This window comes from Suncus etruscus, chromosome 15 (assembly GCF_024139225.1).
Source record: "Suncus etruscus isolate mSunEtr1 chromosome 15, mSunEtr1.pri.cur, whole genome shotgun sequence".
Taxonomy (NCBI): Eukaryota; Metazoa; Chordata; class Mammalia; order Eulipotyphla; family Soricidae; genus Suncus; species Suncus etruscus.
The window spans coordinates 92,915,174-92,935,160 of record NC_064862.1 but is presented as its reverse complement, the minus strand read 5'-3'; the positions used below and the strand labels follow the sequence as shown (position 1 = coordinate 92,935,160).

Genomic DNA, 19,987 nt, shown 5'->3' with positions numbered 1-19,987 from the left:
GCGCCAGGCAAACAGCCTCCCTGCTGTGTTATTGTTTCGACAAAAGTTCATCAACTTCTTACCCTTTTTTGGGAGGGGTACTTGCTTTGTTTTATTTATTTATTTATTTATTTATTTGCTTTTGGGCCACACACAACAGCGCTCAGGGGGTTCCTCCTAGCTCTGCACTCAGAAATTGCTCCTGGCAGGCTTGGAGGACCCTATGGGATGCCGGTGATCGAACGTGGGTTGGTCCCATGTAAGGCAAACACCCTCCCCACTATCCTGTCAGCCCCCTCTCAGTTTTTTTGTTTTATTTCTTGGAGTTCGGTTATTCTAGCCGGACCCTAAGCAGTGCCTCTAGCATGGGCGACTGTGGGCTCAGCGTCTACCCTACATGCGTGATGAACTCCTGAGTTTAAGCACCTGGGCTGTGGGAGCACTGTAAAGGGAGCAGCGCTGGCAGGCAGCGCCACAGAGGCTGGAAGTCGCCAAGCTTGCATGAACACCGCTGGTGAAGGAACTTGGGGGTTCTAGCCAGGCCCGACTCTCAGGGCAGCCCCCACTTCCAGGGCGGGATTAAGTGGGACCCACCAGCTCTGTCTGCAGGGCCGGGTCCCATCCAGCAGGTGGCGGCGCGAGCACTGAGCAGCCGGGAAGCCAGTGGGCGCTGGGGGCGCGGGGAGCCTCTCACCCAGTGCCCAGGCACCCCAGCCCCGCCCGGAGGCCCCTCCCGCATCTGCAGGCCCTCCCTCGCGGGCACCTGCCTTGGGCTCTTTGCCCGCCCGCCCGCCCGCCCTGGGCTGGGCCTGGTGCCAGTTGGGAACCACAGAGGAAGCAGGACGCAGGCCAGTCCGTCCCACAGGGGCTGCCTTCCTGGACTGGGCCGCCGGCAGAGCACCTTCCAGCGGGCAGTGGGCCTGGGGCAGGCCAACGCGGCGAGGCGTCTGGGGCTCTGGAACCAGGGCAGCACAGCTGGTACCGGCGGGGCACCTGGTCCAGGGAGATGCGCTGGAGGCCAGCGAGCATTGTGTGTCCGTATCCACACATGTGATCACGTGTCTGCATGTATACAACGTGATCACTGTGCCTGTTGTGAACACACGCAATTGTGTATATACGCACCTCCATGCACACGAGACCATGTATATGTATAATGCATATAATGTATTTGTGTGTACATTTGTGACCACACGTATCCATGCCTGTACCCACCTTCATACTCTGATTCTAGAGGCCATACGCCCTCAACTGTGTTCATAGGTCTCAGCCAAGGGCCCCGGCCAAGAGGAGCTGCCAGAGCCCGTGAGGATGATGGCTGAGGAAGTACAGCTGGATGGGCTGACGCTGGGGTTCCCACTGCAGCGGTGGGGCTTCCCCTCTGGGCCTCTTTGTCTCAGGGCTCCCCGAGACAGACAAACACGGCCTCACTCCAAGCCACATCTCTGTTGGCAAGATCCAGAGCTTTGTCTCCCCCAGCAGAGGAAGAGCTCAAGGAAAGTCTTGGCTTCCCGATGGTCCCAATGGTCAGTGACACACAGCGACCACAGGTTCGGAGAGGGGAAGTAGCTTCTCCCAAGCTGGAGTAACCCAGAGCCCAGCAGCTGTTAGGACTCCTGCGTCTGAAGCCAGTACAGGCGCTGGCCCAGGGCAGGACTCCTCCCAGTGGTGCTGGTTGGTGCTGGTGTTGGGGGGGGGGTCACAGTGGTGGCACTGGTGGGTATTGCAAGGGGGTCACGATGATGGGGTGGTGAGTGTTGGAAGTGTCACAGTATGGGGGTGGACAGATGCCATGCCACTGGTGCCGTTGCTGCCAACCTTTGACATACTGACCTTTGCTACCAGAGAACGATCGAGCCTAGGGAGACATGCAATCACCAGAAAAGAATGGCAGTTTTGCTTGTGGGGGGTCACCTTTGACCCAGCCCACTCACCCTCAGGTGGGGGCTTGCGGGTTCCCAGCAACGGGCATTTTCTTGGCACTCTCATTTCCCAGCACTCCCACTCATTGGATCTTAGCTCTGGAGCCGTGGGACCCACATCAGCCCCAGTGCATCATGGCCCAGGACTCTGATGGCTCACAGAGCTGGAGCACCTGGGCCCCAGGCATGGTGCACCGAGTTCATTTCTTGGCATTGAGTCCCTGAGCACAGCCAGTGCGACATCCCAGCCCAGAGTGCCAGTTGCCGTCACACTCACTCCCTGTTCCTTCCTGGACCCCAACTGGGTCTTAAGACCCCAACTGGACGAAGACCCCGTTCATTAGCAGATTCACTCACTGCTGCTCCCCAGCATGAAGACAAACCGGGAGCAGGTACCTGCCTTGCTCATGGACCCCAGATCAACACCAGCTCAAGGACCCCGAGATCAGGGAGGCTGTGAGCAACTGTGGACAGTCAGGCACAGAGGAGGCAGGGGCACAGCCAAGAAGTGGGTAAAAATAAATTCCCAGAAGTCCAGAGCAATGAATGGTACAGCCGGGAGGGCAAGTTTGCCTTGCAAGTGGCTGACCCGGGTTCAATTCACGGCCTCTCGTCTGGGGTCCTCTGAGCCTGCCAGGAACAATTTCTGAGCGCAGAGCTAGGAGTAACCCCTGAGCACTGTCAGGTATGGCCCCCAAAACAAACAAAGAAAAAAAGACTCCTGGTCCAAAGCACAGGGGAGCACAGGGGAGAGGGCAATTTATTATTTTGCACAAGGCCAATCCTGGGTTCCTGGGATGTGGCCCCAAAAATTAAGTAAATACATAGATAAAAATGTTTATATATAAACATGACATAAACTTATCATAAACACATGGCACCTAAGTTAAGTACATAGATCGATAAATGAATAAACAAACTAACGAATTAAAGGCAGCCCACCCTCTTGATTTTAAAATTGGGAAGAATGAGTGGTTGGTATCTTGGTCCAACCAAGATACTTTCCCTTTCTCCCGAGCATCGTTCTGATTGGCTGAGGCTTAAGGGATTGAGACGGGCTTAGACCAGGGGCGGTAGATGTCATTGGTTCGTGGGGTAGAGAGGCAAAATCTAATTGGTCGGGAAAGCAGGCGGTGGGGTTTGATTGGCCAAGAGGTCAAAGATTAGTTTGGCTAAGAGCGGGAAGGCAGAGTTTACTTATCAGAGAGGATTCTGACTGGCTGAAGCAGAGGATGCAGAGACAGACTAATTGGCTGCAGGGTAAGGGCAGGACGCAGCATCACTGGATGGAGACCAGAGCTGAAGTTGGATTGGCTGGACAGGTAGGGGATGAGCTTCTGATTGGCTGAGCTGCAGCCGGCTGAGGCCTGATGCATCAGTGTGGGTCCCCACCCCACAAAATTCCTGGGGGCTGGAGGGATTAGAGGCTAATCCTGGGAGCTCTTGGGAAATGCCAACTGGTGAGAGGGAGGAGGAGGGTCCTGGCAATAGCCAAAGGCTAGACCTGGTAACAGGTAACCTTGTCCCCTATCCCCTGTCCTCTATCCTGTCCCTCCTTCTCTGCTGCCAGTCCCGAGGCTCTGCAGCCTTCCAGGGGTCCCGGCAAAGGGACCTGTCTGTCAGTGGAAGCTGGGGCTTGTTGGCATGACCACCTTCAGTGCCCTCAGCCACCTCCTGACCCCTCCGAACACCACTTCAAAAAATTAAGTTATTTTCATATGCTTCAAGTATTTGACATTTTTGCGTTTATGGTTCTACTTTTACAAACTTTTTTTTTTATCAGAACATCGTGATTTTCAAGTGTTCATTATCCATTTCATCCATTTCAGGAATTCCCTGTTCCAACACGGATCCCACCAGCAAAGTGACCTCCCCTCCACTGGTTCCCAGTGTCTCTCACCCACCACCCCAGCCTGCCCCACCTCGTCTTACAGGCACACACCAATTTGCTTCACATGGTTACGACACAGAGGCAGGTGGAATTATCAAAACTTCGATCAAGTAAGAATCAACTTGTACTAATTGTTCTAGCGGTACTGTTGCTAAGGTCATGCATAGTCTGGGGGTTGGCTGGGCTGTGGTTGCTGCTCGGTGAGCTTTCTGTTACAATTTTGGCAATAACCACTTTTGAAAAAAATGTGTCTTGGTTATGGGGTCACCCGTGCTGATGCTCAGAAGTTACTTGTGGTGGGTTCGGAGAGGAGAGGAGAGGTGAGGAGAGGAGAGGAGAGAAGAGGGGAGAGAGAAGAGAATAGAGTTCTAGTTTGGAATAAGAAATAAGAAATCTCATGGGCCCGGAGAGATAGCACAGCGGCGTTTGCCTTGCAAGCAGCCAATCCAGGACCTAAGGTGGTTGGTTCGAATCCCGGTGTCCCATATGGTCCCCTGTGCCTGCCAGGAGCTATTTCTGAGCAGACAGCCAGGAGTAACCCCTGAGCAACGCCGGGTGTGGCCCAAAAACCAAAAAAAGAAAAAAGAAAAAAAAAAGAAAAGAAATAAGAAATCTCACAAACTGAGGTGGGGTCAGACTCCAGGCGGATCCTATGGAATGTTGGGGATGGAAGCTGGGTTGGCCTCGTGCAAATCCAGTGCCCTCCCCTCTGTGCTATCACTCTGGCCTCCACTTTTTTTATTGCTTTGGGGGCCACACCTGACAGTGTTCAGGGCTTTCTCCTTTCTCCATGCTCAGGAATGACTTTTTGGTTTTGTTTTGTTTTTCAGGTCACACCCGGCAGCGCTCAGGGGTTACTCCTGGCTCGCTCTATGCTCAGAAATCGCTCCTGGCAGGCTCAGGGACCATATGCGATACCGGGATCCGAACCACTGTCCTTCTGAATGCAAGGCAAATGCCCTACCTCCATGCTATCTCTCCGGCCCAGGAAGGACTCTTGGTTATGCTTGGGGACACCCTAATGCCAAGGATGGAACCAGGGACGGTTACACGCAAAGCCAGTACCTTCCTTTCTGCAGGGTCTTTTGGTCCCTCAGAACATCTCTGTGAATATGCCCAGACCCTTGAGTCAGAGTTCCTGGGTGGGAGGACCCAGTTTGGCGGTGAAACTGGGTCCCAAGTACGTCTGGGTACATTTAGCTTCTTTTTTTTTTTTTTTTTTTTTTTTTTTTTGGTTTTTGGGCCACACCTGGCAATGCTCAGGGGTTACTCCTGGCTGTCTGCTCAGAAATTGCTCCTGGCAGGCACGGGGGACCATATGGGACACCAGGATTCGAACCAACCACCTTTGGTCCTGGATCGGCTGCTTGCAAGGCAAACGCCGCTGTGCTATCTCCCCGGGCCCACATTTAGCTTTTTAAGGACACCTCGACGGGGGTCTCTGCCTTTCAGCAGGCTGTCTAGGGCTCTCCCCGCTCTCTGTTTCTCAGGGTCCCACAGAGAGACATACCTGTAATCTTCTCCCTACTCTGTCCCAACCCCTCCCCCCTTGTCTCCTGAGCCATGGCAAGAACCTGTGTTGCGAGGGACCCACTGTGGGTTAGGGGACGCTGCCAATCTGATTCCCTCCATCTCCCACATGTTTCCCGTGCCCACCTCCGGGCCAGGTGCCACCACTAGGGACACCACAGTTTGTCCTGCCTTTGTGTCTAGCCTGCTGGGCCCTGGACACCCAACACACACACACACACACACACACACACACACACACACACACACACACACACACCAGAGAGACAGCCCACACTCTGGCAGCTCATCCTGGGTTCTTTGGTGGCGTGTGAGCGTCCCTGGCCCCCGGCCCAATGTGTCTGAGAAGGGGAGATTCTGTACTGGGTGGAAGGTGCTCCCAGGGACCCTGCGGTGGCAGGCACCAGAGTGGGGCGATGGAGGAAGGGTGGGCGCAGAGAGACGGGTCCTCCACAAGGGGGTGCAGAGAGGAGACAGGACACTGAAGTGGATCAGAACAGTACTTGCCTGGTGTCCCCTGACACCCAGTTCGTCCCTGTCCCACATGCCCTTGAGCACTGTGGGAAATGCCCCCAAACCCATCAACTATGTCAGCGGAGGGCTGAGAATGTGGGGCCGTAGCTCCGATCCCCTGAGCCCTGCCAGGTCCCCAACAGAAACCCCCGAATGGACTTTCTCCAGCCACAGCTACAGCAGGGCTGGAACTCACCCTACCAGGCGCCCTTGGGGTTCCCTCTCGCTGGCCTGTGGCCCTTGGTCTGCACACTGGCCCTCCCTGCCCTTCCCAGTGCCTGTGCCATCTCCGCTGGCCTCAAGTCTCTGGGGGAGGGTCAGAACCAGTCTGCTCAGGCCAGGTACTTGCTGAAATCCAACCCGTCCCCGACGCCCGGCTCGGATGTCGGCCACCTTGCAGTCGACCTGCCTCAGTGCCCATCTCCTCCTCCACGGGACACCTCTTGAATTATTTGTACTGTCTCTGATTGCTGGAGGAGGGGCCCTGCCACATTGAGGGAGTTCAGGACTTGAGTCAGCTGGGGTCGCTCACCTCGTCCATGGACCCGCCTTCCGGTCCATTGGGGCTTGGGAGGAGTGGGGTGGCCGGACGCCTGCCCCAGGCTGGGGAGGTGGTGGGGAAACAGATGCTTCTGAAATTTCAGCCGCTCCTTCCTCCTGGCCAGCTGCACGACCTACCCAGCACCTTCCTACCCTGCCCAGCCGCTTCCCTTCAAATGTGTCACATCCAAACATCGCTAGACATGGTGGAAGGTTTGGGGGCACTGTGTTGGAATCTCACGCTCTCAGCCCCCCACTTGGTCCCAGTGTCCTTTCCTGCACATCCCAGTGTGCTGGGACCATCACGAACTTCCTCAGAAGCAGGTATCATACATGCAACCATGAGTTTGAGGCTGGGCCCATTGGCATAAGATCCCACCCGAGTGCAGAAACAGCCTGCATGGAAGATGGAGAACACGGGGCCTGTTCGTCCTCCGTGAGCGACTGATGTGACGACCCCACGGCCAGGAAACATGAGGAGAATTTCTGGGATACGAGATTGTACAAGAGCCAACACTCTTGGAAGCGGACGCCTCATGGCCCAATTGCAAGGGATTGGGGAGACTCGGGTCTGGGAGCAAACGCCGACACAGGAAATAATCCACACAAAGTTGAAGGGGTGGCACAGGTCCAGGAAAATTTCTCCATGAGATCCCTGCTCCTAACACGAAGGCCAGCAGGCGGATGGCTCAGTGGTGAAAAACCAAAACTCGCAAGCGGTTTCTCCCTGAGGCCTGAGCTCTTTATTGGAAAGTGAAAGACCACCCCTGGGGTGGAGAACAGGCAGGGTACAAATCCCGTAATCCCACAGGGTAAGGGACCAATCCAAAAGGTGCTTCAGTCCAATCCTGAAGAGAATCAAGACTGATTATTCCAACAGTCATTCACTCCTTCATACATCCATTATTTCCTCACACATTCATTCATTCCCTCACAATCCATGCTTTCACGCCTCAGAAATTTACCTCAGAAACGCACTTTCTCACAGCCCCACTCACTCACTCACTCACTCACTCACTCACTCACTCACTCACCCATGCATTCACTCATTCCCTGGGAGTGACGGGGAGTTCATCCCCATATTTACTCCCTCACTCCCTCCTTCAAGCAGACTTCTGCCCCCTCTACCATTGAGTCATACATGACACACTTGAAATTATATCTTTCAGCTGTTCAATCTGACTCAACGCTAATTCTCGCCCTTCAGGTTCCAGGCGGGGACCTGATCATCAGCCTCAAATGCTGGGGTCCCCTCCCAGCCACGGGGTCTCTGCTTCCCTTCTCTAATCTCTGACCCAGGCGGGGCTGGTCTTATCTGTCAACAGCCTGGGGCCTGTGATCATGTGCATCATCATCGAGCACAGTGGCACCAGCCACTTTCTGGCCAGCAGGGCCTGGGCGGTGCTGGTTCTGTGCTGATCTGCCGGGGTGCCAGGACAGAGGCCGGAGCCACCACACTGTCTGTATGTGGCTCCCTCTGGCCAGCCCTGCCTCCCCGCCAACCCCTGCCTGGGGACAGTCTGGGCACAGGGGAGAGGCCAAAGTGGTCTCAGAATGATTCCAAAGTCACAGACTAACTCCAAAGTCAACGTCCGCCACACAGTAGGCTGTAGAGTTAGCCGGTGATGCCCCGGCTCTGGGCATGGCACTGGATCCGGTGGTGCTGCTGGGTTTGAGGGTTTTCTGTGATCAGGAGCAGGGTTGCCCCAGGGAGGCCCCCTCAGCCTGGACTCGGGTGGGTTGGCCAGAACCCAGACAGGGACTCTGCCACCCTAACTTGACTTTCCGCAGATCCTGAGGCTTTGGATTAGAGGAATACACCCCAATGCCCTTATGTGGGACAGAGGAGCGCATCCCAATTCTGTTCCTTAGAGGCCAGCGGAGCACCCAGATTTCTTTCCTGGGGCCCAGGGCCAGTTGCAGGCTGAACCTCAGAAGCCATCCGAGGGCTTCCCCAGCCCCCCACACCACAGGCACTTCCAGGGGTGCCTGATGTGTGAGAGAACTTTGGGTTTCCCTGAGAAGGTTGTGGCAGAGGCACACCCCCTCCCCCCCGGGTGGATGAGGGCCGGTGGACCGGGGATTTAGGGAGCCTGGGCTCAGCTCCCCCTGTCTATTCACCCATCTCCGCCTCAGCTCCTCCCAGCCACCCCCCCAGGTCCCTGTCCAGGCGGGTCCAGCGAGTCGGTCCCGCCCAGAGGCTGAGAGGCGGGTGGGGCGCATCCTCCGGTTAAAACACTGAGCTCCGGACAGACCTCGGGCTGCTGTGGCCGATTGCACCAACTGGGACTTCAGGTGAGCCATGGGTCAGGGTCTGCGGGGCCGGGCCGGGTCTCCTGGGGTCTCCTGACTGAAGCCACAGGCTCATGCGCAGGGAATCCCCCTGCGACCTGGGGTTCAAGAACACCCGTGGTCTCCCCAAGTGGGTCCAGGGTTTGTTTGGAAGGGGAGAAATGAATGTCCAGCCCGGGTCAGGCAAGTACTCACCCCCCCCAGTCAGTCCCCCCCCCCCCTGCAACCCTTAGGCTGTGGCATCAGCCGGCACTACCGGGAGGGGAAGGGGTGGACAGTCTGGAATTTGCCACTTCCTCAGGAAGGAGCCTGGATTTGAGCAGACCCCACTTGACAGCCCCCCCCCACTCCCCAGCAATAACCAGATTCTGGATGTGTGCTGGTCTTCGGACTCTCAGGGAGGGAGCCAGGCCTCCCACGGCAAGCCAGGAGTGGATGACCTCGGAGCTGGGCTGCCCCCTTGACCCGCCCCAGCTGATGCGAGAGGAAACTGAGGCTGGTGGGAGGTATCCCGGGGAGGGAGCGTCCTGGAATCCCCCTCAGAGACCCCATCCCGGGAGCACCCTTGGCTCAAGAGCACAGCAGGCGCAGCATGGGAAGGGCCCGGTGGGTGGCTGCATCTCCGGAAATCTCCGGGAGGGAGGAAAGTGCCGGCTCCCTGCAGCCCTTCCTCGAACCCACGCAGGGGCATCTCACTGTGCCAGGCGGTGTGTGGCGGATGCCAGGGGCCGGCAGGAGGCGGGTCCGCCTGATTCGAATCCACATTCCTTCCTCCTGGGCTCACACAGCTGGGCGGGGGCCAGAGGCTGCTGGCTGGGCCGACCTGACTAACCAGCGCTCCCTGGGTGGGTCCAGCCACCTCGGGGCGCTGCTGCGTCTCCAGCCGGCCGACCAACTGACTGAGTCTCCATTTTCCTCATCGTCCCTGTCTCCAGAGCTCGGGCAGGTGGGGCTACTGCTGCCTGGCTGGCTTCCTGGGGGAGGCGCACAGCTGGGAGAGCATGTGAAAGAGCAGGTAGATGAGTGAGTGTGATAGGACAGAGGAGCATGTGTGTGTGTGTGTGTGTGTGTGTGTGTGTGTGTGTGTGTGTGTGTGGTGTGGTGCAATTTTGTAATTGATGCATGTGTGTGCGTGCATACGATGCGTGTAAGTGAGCATGTGGGTGTTAGTGGAAATCTGTGTGTATATGACTGGGATGTGTGCGTGAGGGACGTGAGAGAGAGAAAGGGGAGCAGAGCCGGAGAGATAGCACAGCAGGAGGTCGTTTGCTTTGCACTCGGCCGACCCTGGATGGACTCGGGTTTGATTCCTGGCAACCCATATGGTCTCCTGAGCCTGCCAGGAGTGATTTCTGAGCACAGAGCCAGGAGTAACTCCTGAACACTGCCAGGTGTGCCCTCCACCTCCCCCCCCCCAAAAAAAAAAGAGGGAGAGAGAGAGAGGGAGAGAGAGAGAGAGAGAGAGAGAAACACAAGCCTGCACTGTCTGAAATTGGAGCCAAGTCCCACCTCCACCAGACCCCAGGAAACCAGAGGCCTGAGAGGTGGATCCGTTGATCATCCAGCGGGAAGGTGCAGGCCTTGCGCAGAGCCAACCTGGGTTCCATCCCCCACACCACATAGGGCCCCCAGGAGTGACCCCTGGGCATCTCCGGGTGTCCCCCACCAGAAAACAAGGCTCCAGAGTGGGCACCACAGAGATGAGTGTCCAGGACAAGTCCCTGGCAGACAGGACATGGTCAGGGCAGCTGGGCAGGTCCTGGGTGTGCAGAGGAGAAAGAGGCAGATGCGCTGGGGGCCGCGTGGGGAACCCCCCAGGGCCTGGGGATGTGTGTCTGAGCATCCAGCCCAGGCAGAGGACCCCTCGCTGACCCGCATCTCAACCCCCAGGATGCTGCCCATCATGGACCAGCTGCTCGGGGCCCTGGGCCTGGAGAAGACCGCCTTCCGGGTGGGCGCCGTATCCATGCTGCTGCTGTGCCTCCTCTTCCTGCTCTTCCAACAGCTGCTGCGGCTCCTGCAGCGGTGCTGCTGCTTCTACCAGACCTGCCAACGGCTGCGCTGCTTCCCCCAGCCGCCCAGGCGCAACTGGTTTCTAGGCCATCTGGGCATGGTGCGTGTGGGGCAGTGGAAACAGGACAGGCAGGGGTGGTGGTGGTGGTCCTGGACTTCAGGCTGGTCGCCCGCTCGGTTGTCCAGGCTGAATCTTTTTCCCTGGCCTGTTGCATGTCCCCCAAATGGGACCCCAGATGCCTGGCCCTGTTGAAAGTTCTGCTCCTCCAGGCTGCAGGAGGTCCTGGAAAGTGAACCCCAGTCTTGAGGCCATCCCTGAGCCCAACTTGTCCCTGGCCAGTACCCAAGACCTGGGTGAGCCCAGCAATCTGCCAGCTGTGTGCGCACTGGCCCTGAGCTCAGGACTCACTGGCCTGCTTGGCTTCTGCAGCCTCTGTGCATCTGTACTGATGTGTGTGGATGCTGCCATCATGAGTCCGTACACATCCTGAGCGCTGCCATCATGAACCCTTTCTTATACAGCCAGCATGCTGCCATTATGAACCCAGGTACGGCCTGCACGCTGCCACCATGAGTCTATACATGGCCGTACAACCTGGATGCTGTCATTTGCATCTGTGCATGAGTCCTAGGTGCTGCCTCTTAGCCAGCCCTGGGACTTGACCCAAGTCTTGGTGCTACCTCCAGGGATGGCCAGGCAGGTGGGACGACCTAGGGTACATCTGAGCATTCACGTTTTGGACTCTGTCTGTTCCGTCTCTTGCTGGCTGGGGATGGCTGTCCTGCATCCCATCGTGTTGGGATGCCAGTTCTGTGGTGGCCACCCAATGTCAAGGCTGACTCCGGGCTCCAGGGCTCTCCCAGTCCCCATGCGCAGCTCAAGCATCACAATTCAGGACTGGCCCTTGAGTGAGTGACATTTGGAGGAAGCACAGCCTAACTGATCGATTGCTTTCTCTTGGCCACCTGTTTTCAATCCTGCTCCAGTGACCCAGGTTTTGTTTGTCTGATGCAGAGCCTGTCACATGCTGGCCCCCTTTCCTCCATCTCCATTGCCCTTGCTCTCTGCAGTATCTCCCGAACGAGTCCGGTCTCCAAGATGAAAAGAAAGTGTTGGACAGCATGCACCATGCCATTCTCGTGTGGATGGGGCCCGTCCTCCCACTGCTGGTTCTGGTCCACCCTGACTATATCAAGCCCGTGCTGGGGGCCTCGGGTAGGTGAGCAGGGCCTCTGGGGAATCATGAGGCTAATGCAGAAGAAGGCCTATCTGAGTAGGGCTTTGAGGATTTCATGGGAGTTCACAGAAAATGGACCTGGCCCATCAAGGCCAGTGAAGGAAGGTCCAGCAGTGGGTCTGTGGGCCATGCAAGGGCTGAAGAACTCTAAGAGGGTTCCAGGGGAGCACTGGTTCACTGAGTCTGTATAGGAACTCCAGTGGATGGGCATGCTTGTTTTCATTCTCCTTTGTGAGATTAGGAAAGAGAGATGCACAGGGATGATCCCCCCTGCAGTTGCCCCTAGCACTAGTGTGTCTGGGTCATGACCCAGATCTGGCCAGCTATGCCCAGGAATGAGCACCTTCCTGGCAGGGCACCTTGTGTCCTTGAACCTCCTTCTACATGCACATTCTTCCTCCCTGCCCCACAAGTGGAGAGCATCATGGGAGTACAGCCCAGGCTCTGCTGGCCTGACGAGGGACTGATGGGTGGGAGAGAACAGGATTCACCGAGTGTGTGTGTGTGTGCATTTGGAGAAGGCTTCCTGGAGGAGATATCATGAAGCTGGGCTCTGAAGGATGCAGAGCAGTTTTCTGGATTGAGCCGAGGGTCCGAAGAAGCTGATTCAGGAGGGCACTGAGGGAAACCCAGTGAGTGGCAGCGTTTGGAATAGTGAAGTGCGGACGGGTGGGTGTTGGGTCCAGATATGTGTGTGTGTTTGCAGAACGAAAGAACCACAACCTCCCTGCAGGGGTGAGGAAGCAGCAGAGGGGTCTGGGCAGCTCAGTAGGTCTGGAGGAATCCCAGCTGGGCAAGATCCCATTTCTGTCTCTGGAATGCTGCCCTGGATTCAGGCAGGAATGCCTGTGCCTCCCTGTGCCTGGCCCTGATACTGGCTACATTCCCCCATAATTACACGGTGCGCCTCTGCTGCTCAGTCCTCCACCCAGCATGACACAGGGAATGGTGCTAAGCCTGCTCTAGGTCCATCCCCAGCATCGCCCTGCAGGGGCTGGGCATGTCAAGGGGCAGGGGCGATGTGGGAGAATTGGTGGACAGTGACTGTGCCCACAATTGGCCAACACTGGGCTATGGGTGTGGGTGTTTAGTCACGTCTTGGGTAAGTCATCACCTGAATGCCAGATGCTTTCTTGTTCTAAAGTTTTCAGCATATAGAAGGGGAATTCATATATTCGCACACCCACCCACCCACCCTCCCACACATCTATCAACAGGTACAATCACTTAGGCACCCTTCATTAATTCACCCACCATCTATCCATCCACCCATGTAACAATCTATTCATTTCAAATCCATTTATTCATAGATTCACCCATCATCCTTCCATCTATGCATACTATAAACTCTTCTCCCCTCATTCAACAGAACTTATTCAGACTTTCTTCCATCTAACTCATCCATCCACCCACACACTCACCCACCCAACCCACCCATCCATTCACTTATCCATCTATCCATCCATCCACCCACACACTCTTCCACCTACCTATCCATCCACCATTTCATCATCAGTCCACTCACTCACCCATCCATCCATCTATCCACCCACTGTGCATCCATCCATCCATCCATCCATCCATCCATCCATCCATCCATCCATCCATCCATCCATCCATCCATCCATCCATCCATGCATTCAACCATCCATTCAACCGACCCAGCATACACTCCTTCATGAATTTTTGCAGTTATTCAATAAAACATTTAGCACTCACACACCAATGACCCCATGATGTTGCCTTTTGAGTTGTGAGCAGATGAGTGAGTCTGGAGTGCAAGGGAGCCAGCAGGCAGGTTGCAGTGAGCATATATGGAGCGTTGGGGGCTGGCTGGTGGTGGTGGCTCAGAGCAGTCAGTTTGTGAGACACAGGGTGGAGAGCACAGGACTTCTGAGGGAATCTCTGTGAGGTGCCCGTCGGAGTGTGCAGGAGGTGGGTCGACCAAGGGGGTCACCAGTTGCCCCGGAGATTTTGGGAAAGGGCAGAAATACTGGTGCTTGCTTGAGGCTGAGGAGTGTGTGAGCAGGAAGGGACACCCTGATCTGGAGTATGAGTCTGATAAGGGCCCCAGGAGGATGTGGGAGGTGTCCTTCTGGCTGCCTGAGCTGTGGAGGCAAAGACAGTGGAAGCAAATGAAGAGGCTCTCTAGGGGTGGCAAGGTCTGAGGTGGGGGTGAGGAAACTGGCACGCGTCGAGGAGGGCAGAGACATAGTGGGGAGTAGGGTGCAGGCTGGCCTATTGTTGTTGTTGTTTTGGGCCACACCCAGCAGTGCTCAGGGGTTACTCTGGGCCTGAACTGGGTCTTCGGCCTCCCTCCCTCACTTTTCCTTCTCCCTGCAGCCGCCATTGCCCCGAAGGACGACCTCTTCTACGGCTTCCTGAAGCCTTGGCTGGGTGAGCTTCGGGCAAGAGGGGGCCTGGCGTTGGGGGTGAGGCCTGGCCCCTAACTTCAGCTTCTGGGGTGCAGGGGACGGACTGTTGCTGAGCAAAGGGGAGAAGTGGAGCCGCCACCGCCGAATGCTGACGCCTGCCTTCCACTTCGACATCCTCAAGCCCTACATGAAGATCTTCAACCAGTGCAGCAACACCATGCATGTGAGGGGGCCGGTCCGGGTGCATTTGGGGGGAGGCCTCCCGGGCAGGCAGGTCACTGGCCACCGTCTCTGTCTCTTCCAGGCCAAGTGGCGGCGTCTGGTGGGAGACTCGGTGACCTCCCTGGACATGTTCGAGCACGTGAGCCTCATGACCCTGGACACGCTGCAGAAATGCGTCTTCAGCTACAACAGCGACTGCCAGGAGTGAGTGAGCCTGCCTGGAGGGCACGGGGTGGGGCGGGGGGACCCCGAGGTGCGTGCGAGGCTTGGATGCTGAGGTTGGCTGGGAGCTGCGGGGAGGACAGGCCAGGCTCCCAGGCTGCGCCTTTCTGCCCAGGGCTGGGAGGCGGCCCACTTGGGTGCTAGCAGAGAGACGCTCTGGGGTGCATCTGTGCACTCCCGCGGGTCCAGCTGTGCCTGCTGCCCAGAGTGGACAGAGCCTGGAGCACGGAGGTCACTTCCACTTGCTGGGGGACACTGGGGGGCGTGGCACAGGTGTGGCTTGGCCCTCGGCATAGTGAGGTATGGCTGTTTATGATGACTGGATGTGGCTTTACAGGGTGGGGGAGTGGCTTTATATGGCAGGGGCATATCCGAACATACTGGGGGTGTGGCTTTGGTGGACGGGCGTGGTTTTGCGTGGTGGGGGTGTGTCAGAACATAGTGGGGCTTCTCTAGATGTGTTAGGGAGTGGCTTCAACCAGTGGGCGTGTCACCACACACGGGGTGTGGCCTAAACAGATGTGCGTGGCTTTGCGTGACGTGGCATAGCTGCACATGCTGGGGCATGGCTTTGCATGGCGGGGCTTTTCAGGATACATCGGGGCGTGGCTGTACACATAGTGTGGCTCTTTGGGGCATGGTCTTGCTGGGGAATGGCAGGGTCAGGGGCCAATCGGGGCTGGGTAAGAGCTGCTGGACACAGGAACAGGTGTGGGGTCCTCTACGAGAGTGGACACCAGGAGTCGGTGAATTGTGACTAGACTGCACACCAGGAGAGGAGTTTGGATCTGGCCCATTTTTTCACTCAAAGAGCAGGGCTTTTATACATTTACTTTAGCAAGTCACTCTGAGTTGGCAAGGAAGAAGGGGTTGATCAATGGTTTACATAGCAGGAAAATGTGACATCTGTGAGGTATAGATAATCATCAAAACGTTCTATAGAATTATTGACATCCTCTTTAATATTGATCTTTCCCCAGAGACGTCACTTACTTACGGCCTAGGATTTAGCAATACCCTAATTTCCCAAAGTCTCCTAAATCTGCTGAATCAGCTTAGTGGCTTGAATGCCCAGTTCCTGTTTTTCCAGGGGGTCATTTGTGTGGCTGTTTACTGCATGCTTAAATTGGGGTTTGTTTTGATGTAAAGATTATCTTTAAAACCAAGTGGCCCAGATGCTCTGACTCCAGTAATTTTCACCTTCTTATCTCCTATACTTCTCCTATACTACATCTTCCTGTACTGATCAGGAAGGCCTGGCATAACCAGGCCTCAGCACATTTACTTGGCAACTAGGAAACAGTTTTGATTTACAGAAATCTTGGTAGTCTTCCGAGGGATTCAGAGAGATGTCCTTAGGATGTTAGTGAAACTATGTCTTAAATGAGAGGGGAGAATTTATACCAATTTCCCCATTACCCTGAGCTTCTCATGGCCATTGTTGGTACAGGAAACCAAAGGCTTTCTGAACATAGTGTCCTTCCTTAGCCATGGGCTCTAGGCTAGGCTTTGTTATACTGTGGTCGCGACAACCCCTTCATGCCCTGGGCTCCCTGGCTGCAGGAAACAGAGTGACTACATCTCGGCCATCATCGAGTTGAGCTCGCTGGCCGTGCGACGCCAGTACCGCCTGCACCAGTACCTGGACTTCATCTACTACCGCACGGCCGACGGGCGGCGCTTCCGTGAGGCTTGCGACACGGTGCATCACTTCACCACCGAGGTCATCCAGGAGCGGCGGCGCGCGCTGCGCATCCAGGGCACCGAGGCCTGGCTGCAGGCCAAGCAGGGCAAGACCCTGGACTTCATCGACGTGCTGCTGCTGGCCAGGGTGAGCCCTGAGAGGGAGAATGGGGGGGGTTCCCTGGGCGCTCGGGGAGGGGGAGTGGACTGAGCCTGGTCCCCTGTCTGCCGCAGGATGAGGACGGGAAGGAGCTCTCTGACGAGGACATCCGGGCCGAGGCCGACACCTTCATGTTTGAGGGTGAGCATCTCGCCAGCCCAGGGGGCGGTGGTGTTCCTTCTCTGCAGTCCCTGGCAGCTGCCCCGGGCTGCTCCGTGCCCATCGGTGCTCGTCTATGCCCGCAGGCCACGACACCACGTCCAGCGGCCTGTCGTGGGTGCTGTTCAACTTGGCCAAGCATCCCGAGTACCAGGAGAAGTGCCGGGAAGAGATTCAGGACATCATGAAGGGCCGGGAGCATGAGGAGCTGGAGTGGTGAGCGGGGGCTGGGTGGGCACCCAGGGGTGGGGTTGCAGGCAGGCAGGGTCTCCCTTGTCTTGGCTGGTTCTCCAGCCCAGAGCCCCAGATTGAGGCCAGCCCTGGGCCCGGCCTCAGAGGGACGTGAGCTCATGACCACGAGGAACGGCAGCAGCTCTGAGGGTATAGCTGCTGTCCGGATGGTCAGGGCCAAGAAGGATGTGATACATCATGTAATACATATAACACATGGCCCACATGCATGTGATGACATGACCTCACACACAATGACATGGCCTATATGTGTAATGGCAGGGCCCATAGCATGTGATGACACAAGCCACATGTGTGTAATGACATGACCCCTATATGTATCACGACACAGCCCATACATGCAATGACATAGTCCACACACTGTAATGACGCAGCCCACATATGTACAACCACAGGCTCACACACATGACATGCATATGTGGCCCATATATGTATAACTACAGCAGCTGCATATAACTGTACGCTCCACAACCGGAGTGACTGGCCTTGTGCCCTTTGCCCCTAGGGACGACCTCACCCAGCTGCCCTTCACCACCATGTGCATCAAGGAGAGCCTGCGCCAGTTCCCGCCCGTCACCCTCGTCTCCCGCCGCTGCACCCAGGACATCAAGCTGCCCGACGGCCGTGTCATCCCCAGAGGTATGGCCCGGGCCAGCCAGGGAGCACCGGGAGGGAGTCCAGACTCTGCCCTGACTCTGCCTCCCCCGCAGGCATCATCTGCCTCGTCAGCATCTATGGGACCCACTACAACCCCACGGTGTGGCCCGACTCCAAGGTGAGTGTCCCCCCTCGAGAGCCCGCCTTCGGCTGCTCCCTGGCCCAGAACAGAAGCCGCTCTGCCACGGGGGAGGGTGGCCATGAGCCGAGTGTCCCCAGTGGCGGTGTCCAGTGGGCTGCCCGGTCACCGCCGCTGCCGCCCCCTTGCCAGGTGTTCAACCCCTACCGCTTCGACCCCGACGCCCCGCAGCAGCGCTCCCCGCTGGCCTACGTGCCCTTCTCGGCCGGACCCAGGTGAGCCTCGAGGGAGGGCGGCACTGCCCCGGGGGGCCGGTCCCTCCGTCCTCCCGCCGGTGCTCACGCACCCGCGCACCCACCGCAGGAACTGCATCGGGCAGAGCTTCGCCATGGCCGAGATGCGCGTGGCCGTGGCGCTGACCCTGCTGCGCTTCCGCCTGACCGTGGACCGGACGCGCAAGGTGCGGCGGAAGCCCGAGCTCATCCTGCGCACCGAGGGCGGCATCTGGCTCAACGTGGAGCCGCTGCCCGCCAGGGCCTGAACCCAGCGCCCGGCCGGGCCTGCGGTGGAGCGGTGGAGCGTCCGGGGCCGGCCACGCCCACGACCGAGGCCCCGCCCCGCCCAGGCCCCGCCCAGCGGACGGCCACGCCCACCCACGGCCGTGCCCGCAGGAACGCCCCGCCCAGGGCACGAGGCCCCGCCCACAGGGCCAGGCCCTGCCGAGGGGCTAGGCTCCACTTGGACACGAGGCCACGCCCACAGGATCAGGCCCCGCCCACGCAAAGGCTCCTCCCACTTGGGAGGGCACCAGGCCCCGCCCACAGACGAGGCCCCACCCACCGTGTCAGGTCTGCCTGTGGCACAAGGCCCACCCATAAGAAGGCTATGCCGGCACACGAGGCCACGCCCACAGGGTTAGGCCCAACCCACGTAAAGGCTCCACTCACTCGGCCGGACACCAGGCCCCGCCCACAGGCGAGGTCCCACCCACTGTGTAGGCCCCGCCTCTAGGAAGGTGCTGTCAGGACACAGCCACGCCCACAGACCAGGCCACACCCACGCCAAGGCACTCCCACAGGCCAGGCCCCACCCACTACATAAGGTCCTGCCAAGGGAACAAGGTCCCACCCATAGGAAGGCACTGCCAGGCCACGAGGCCACGCCCACAGGCTCCACCCAGAGTAAAGGGACACGCCCACCACAAGGCTCCATCCACTTGGGCGCAAGGCTTCTCCCACACGAGTAGGCCAAACCCATTATTTTTTTTTTTTTTTTCAAACCCATTATTTAATGTACAAGGTACAAACCCCCCTTCCCCCATTGTGCTCAGGTCTCGCTCTGCCCAGCGTGCCAGGCTTCATCCCCCCCAGATCTCAGTTTGGGGGCTTGACCACTAGATAGGACGCTGGTGCTGGCCACACCCCTGGGATGGGCCCTGCCTCGGGAGCGCCCTTCCTGCCTTCCTGCTGATGGACTGGCTCGGCCACGCCCCCAGAAGCACAGACCACGCCTCCTGCGTGGGCCACGCCCCCCGACTTCAGGCCTCAAGCTCCGGAACCTTTGACTTGAGAGGCCAGACCAGGCCCTGGGCCTGGGGAGAAACCGAGACACAGACGGATCCCTCTGGCTCGCACTGAGGACTTGGAACTGTGCACTCGGGGTCTGGAGGTCACTTCCGGAGCCCCCTTTCCTTGCTCCTCAGTCTTCTGCCCGCAGCCCAGTCTGGACTTTACCCTTGTTGTTCTGCAAAGCTGGGCTGTGATCACCCTCCTTCCCTCCCCTGCTCTGAGGTCCTTGGGACTGTCCTGACTTTTGTAAAATAAAAGCACAAAATGCTCACAGCCCCTGAAGCCCAACTAGAAAGGATGGGGCTGGGGGCGGGATGGGGGCGGAAGGGTCACGGGGACCTGGGAAGGAGCGTCTGTGTGCAGGACACAACGGACACCCGCAGTTGGACCACTGATTCCTGCCCAGTCAGAGCTGCAGGCCCAAGTGGGCCAGAGGGACAAGAAACCTGTCCCTGAGGCCCGGAGAGATAGCACAGCGGTGTTTGCCTTGCAAGCAGCCGATCCAGGACCTAAGGTGGTTGGTTCGAATCCCGGTGTCCCTTATGGTCCCCCGTGCCTGCCAGGAGCTATTTCTGAGCAGACAGCCAGAAGTAACCCCTGAACACCGCCGGGTGTGGCCCCAAAACAAGAAACCTGTCCCTTCTTTCCTGCTGGGAGAGGGCTCAGGCTTGAAGAAGCCATCCCCCATTTAC

The 19,987-nt window shown here is 57.7% G+C and overlaps 1 protein-coding gene across 1 annotated transcript; it reads left to right on the top strand.

The window, feature by feature from the left end:
- The first annotated feature begins 10,558 nt into the window (after positions 1-10,558).
- On the top strand, positions 10,559-18,268 carry LOC126029431 (ultra-long-chain fatty acid omega-hydroxylase). Its single transcript, XM_049787707.1, has 12 exons — positions 10,559-10,780; positions 11,752-11,896; positions 14,262-14,315; positions 14,389-14,516; positions 14,598-14,719; positions 16,301-16,568; positions 16,655-16,721; positions 16,826-16,955; positions 17,497-17,630; positions 17,702-17,766; positions 17,920-18,002; positions 18,091-18,268. The coding sequence occupies exons 1-12, from the start codon at positions 10,559-10,561 to the stop codon at positions 18,266-18,268; spliced, it is 1,596 nt and encodes a 531-aa protein (XP_049643664.1).
- The last annotated feature ends 1,719 nt before the right edge of the window (positions 18,269-19,987 follow it).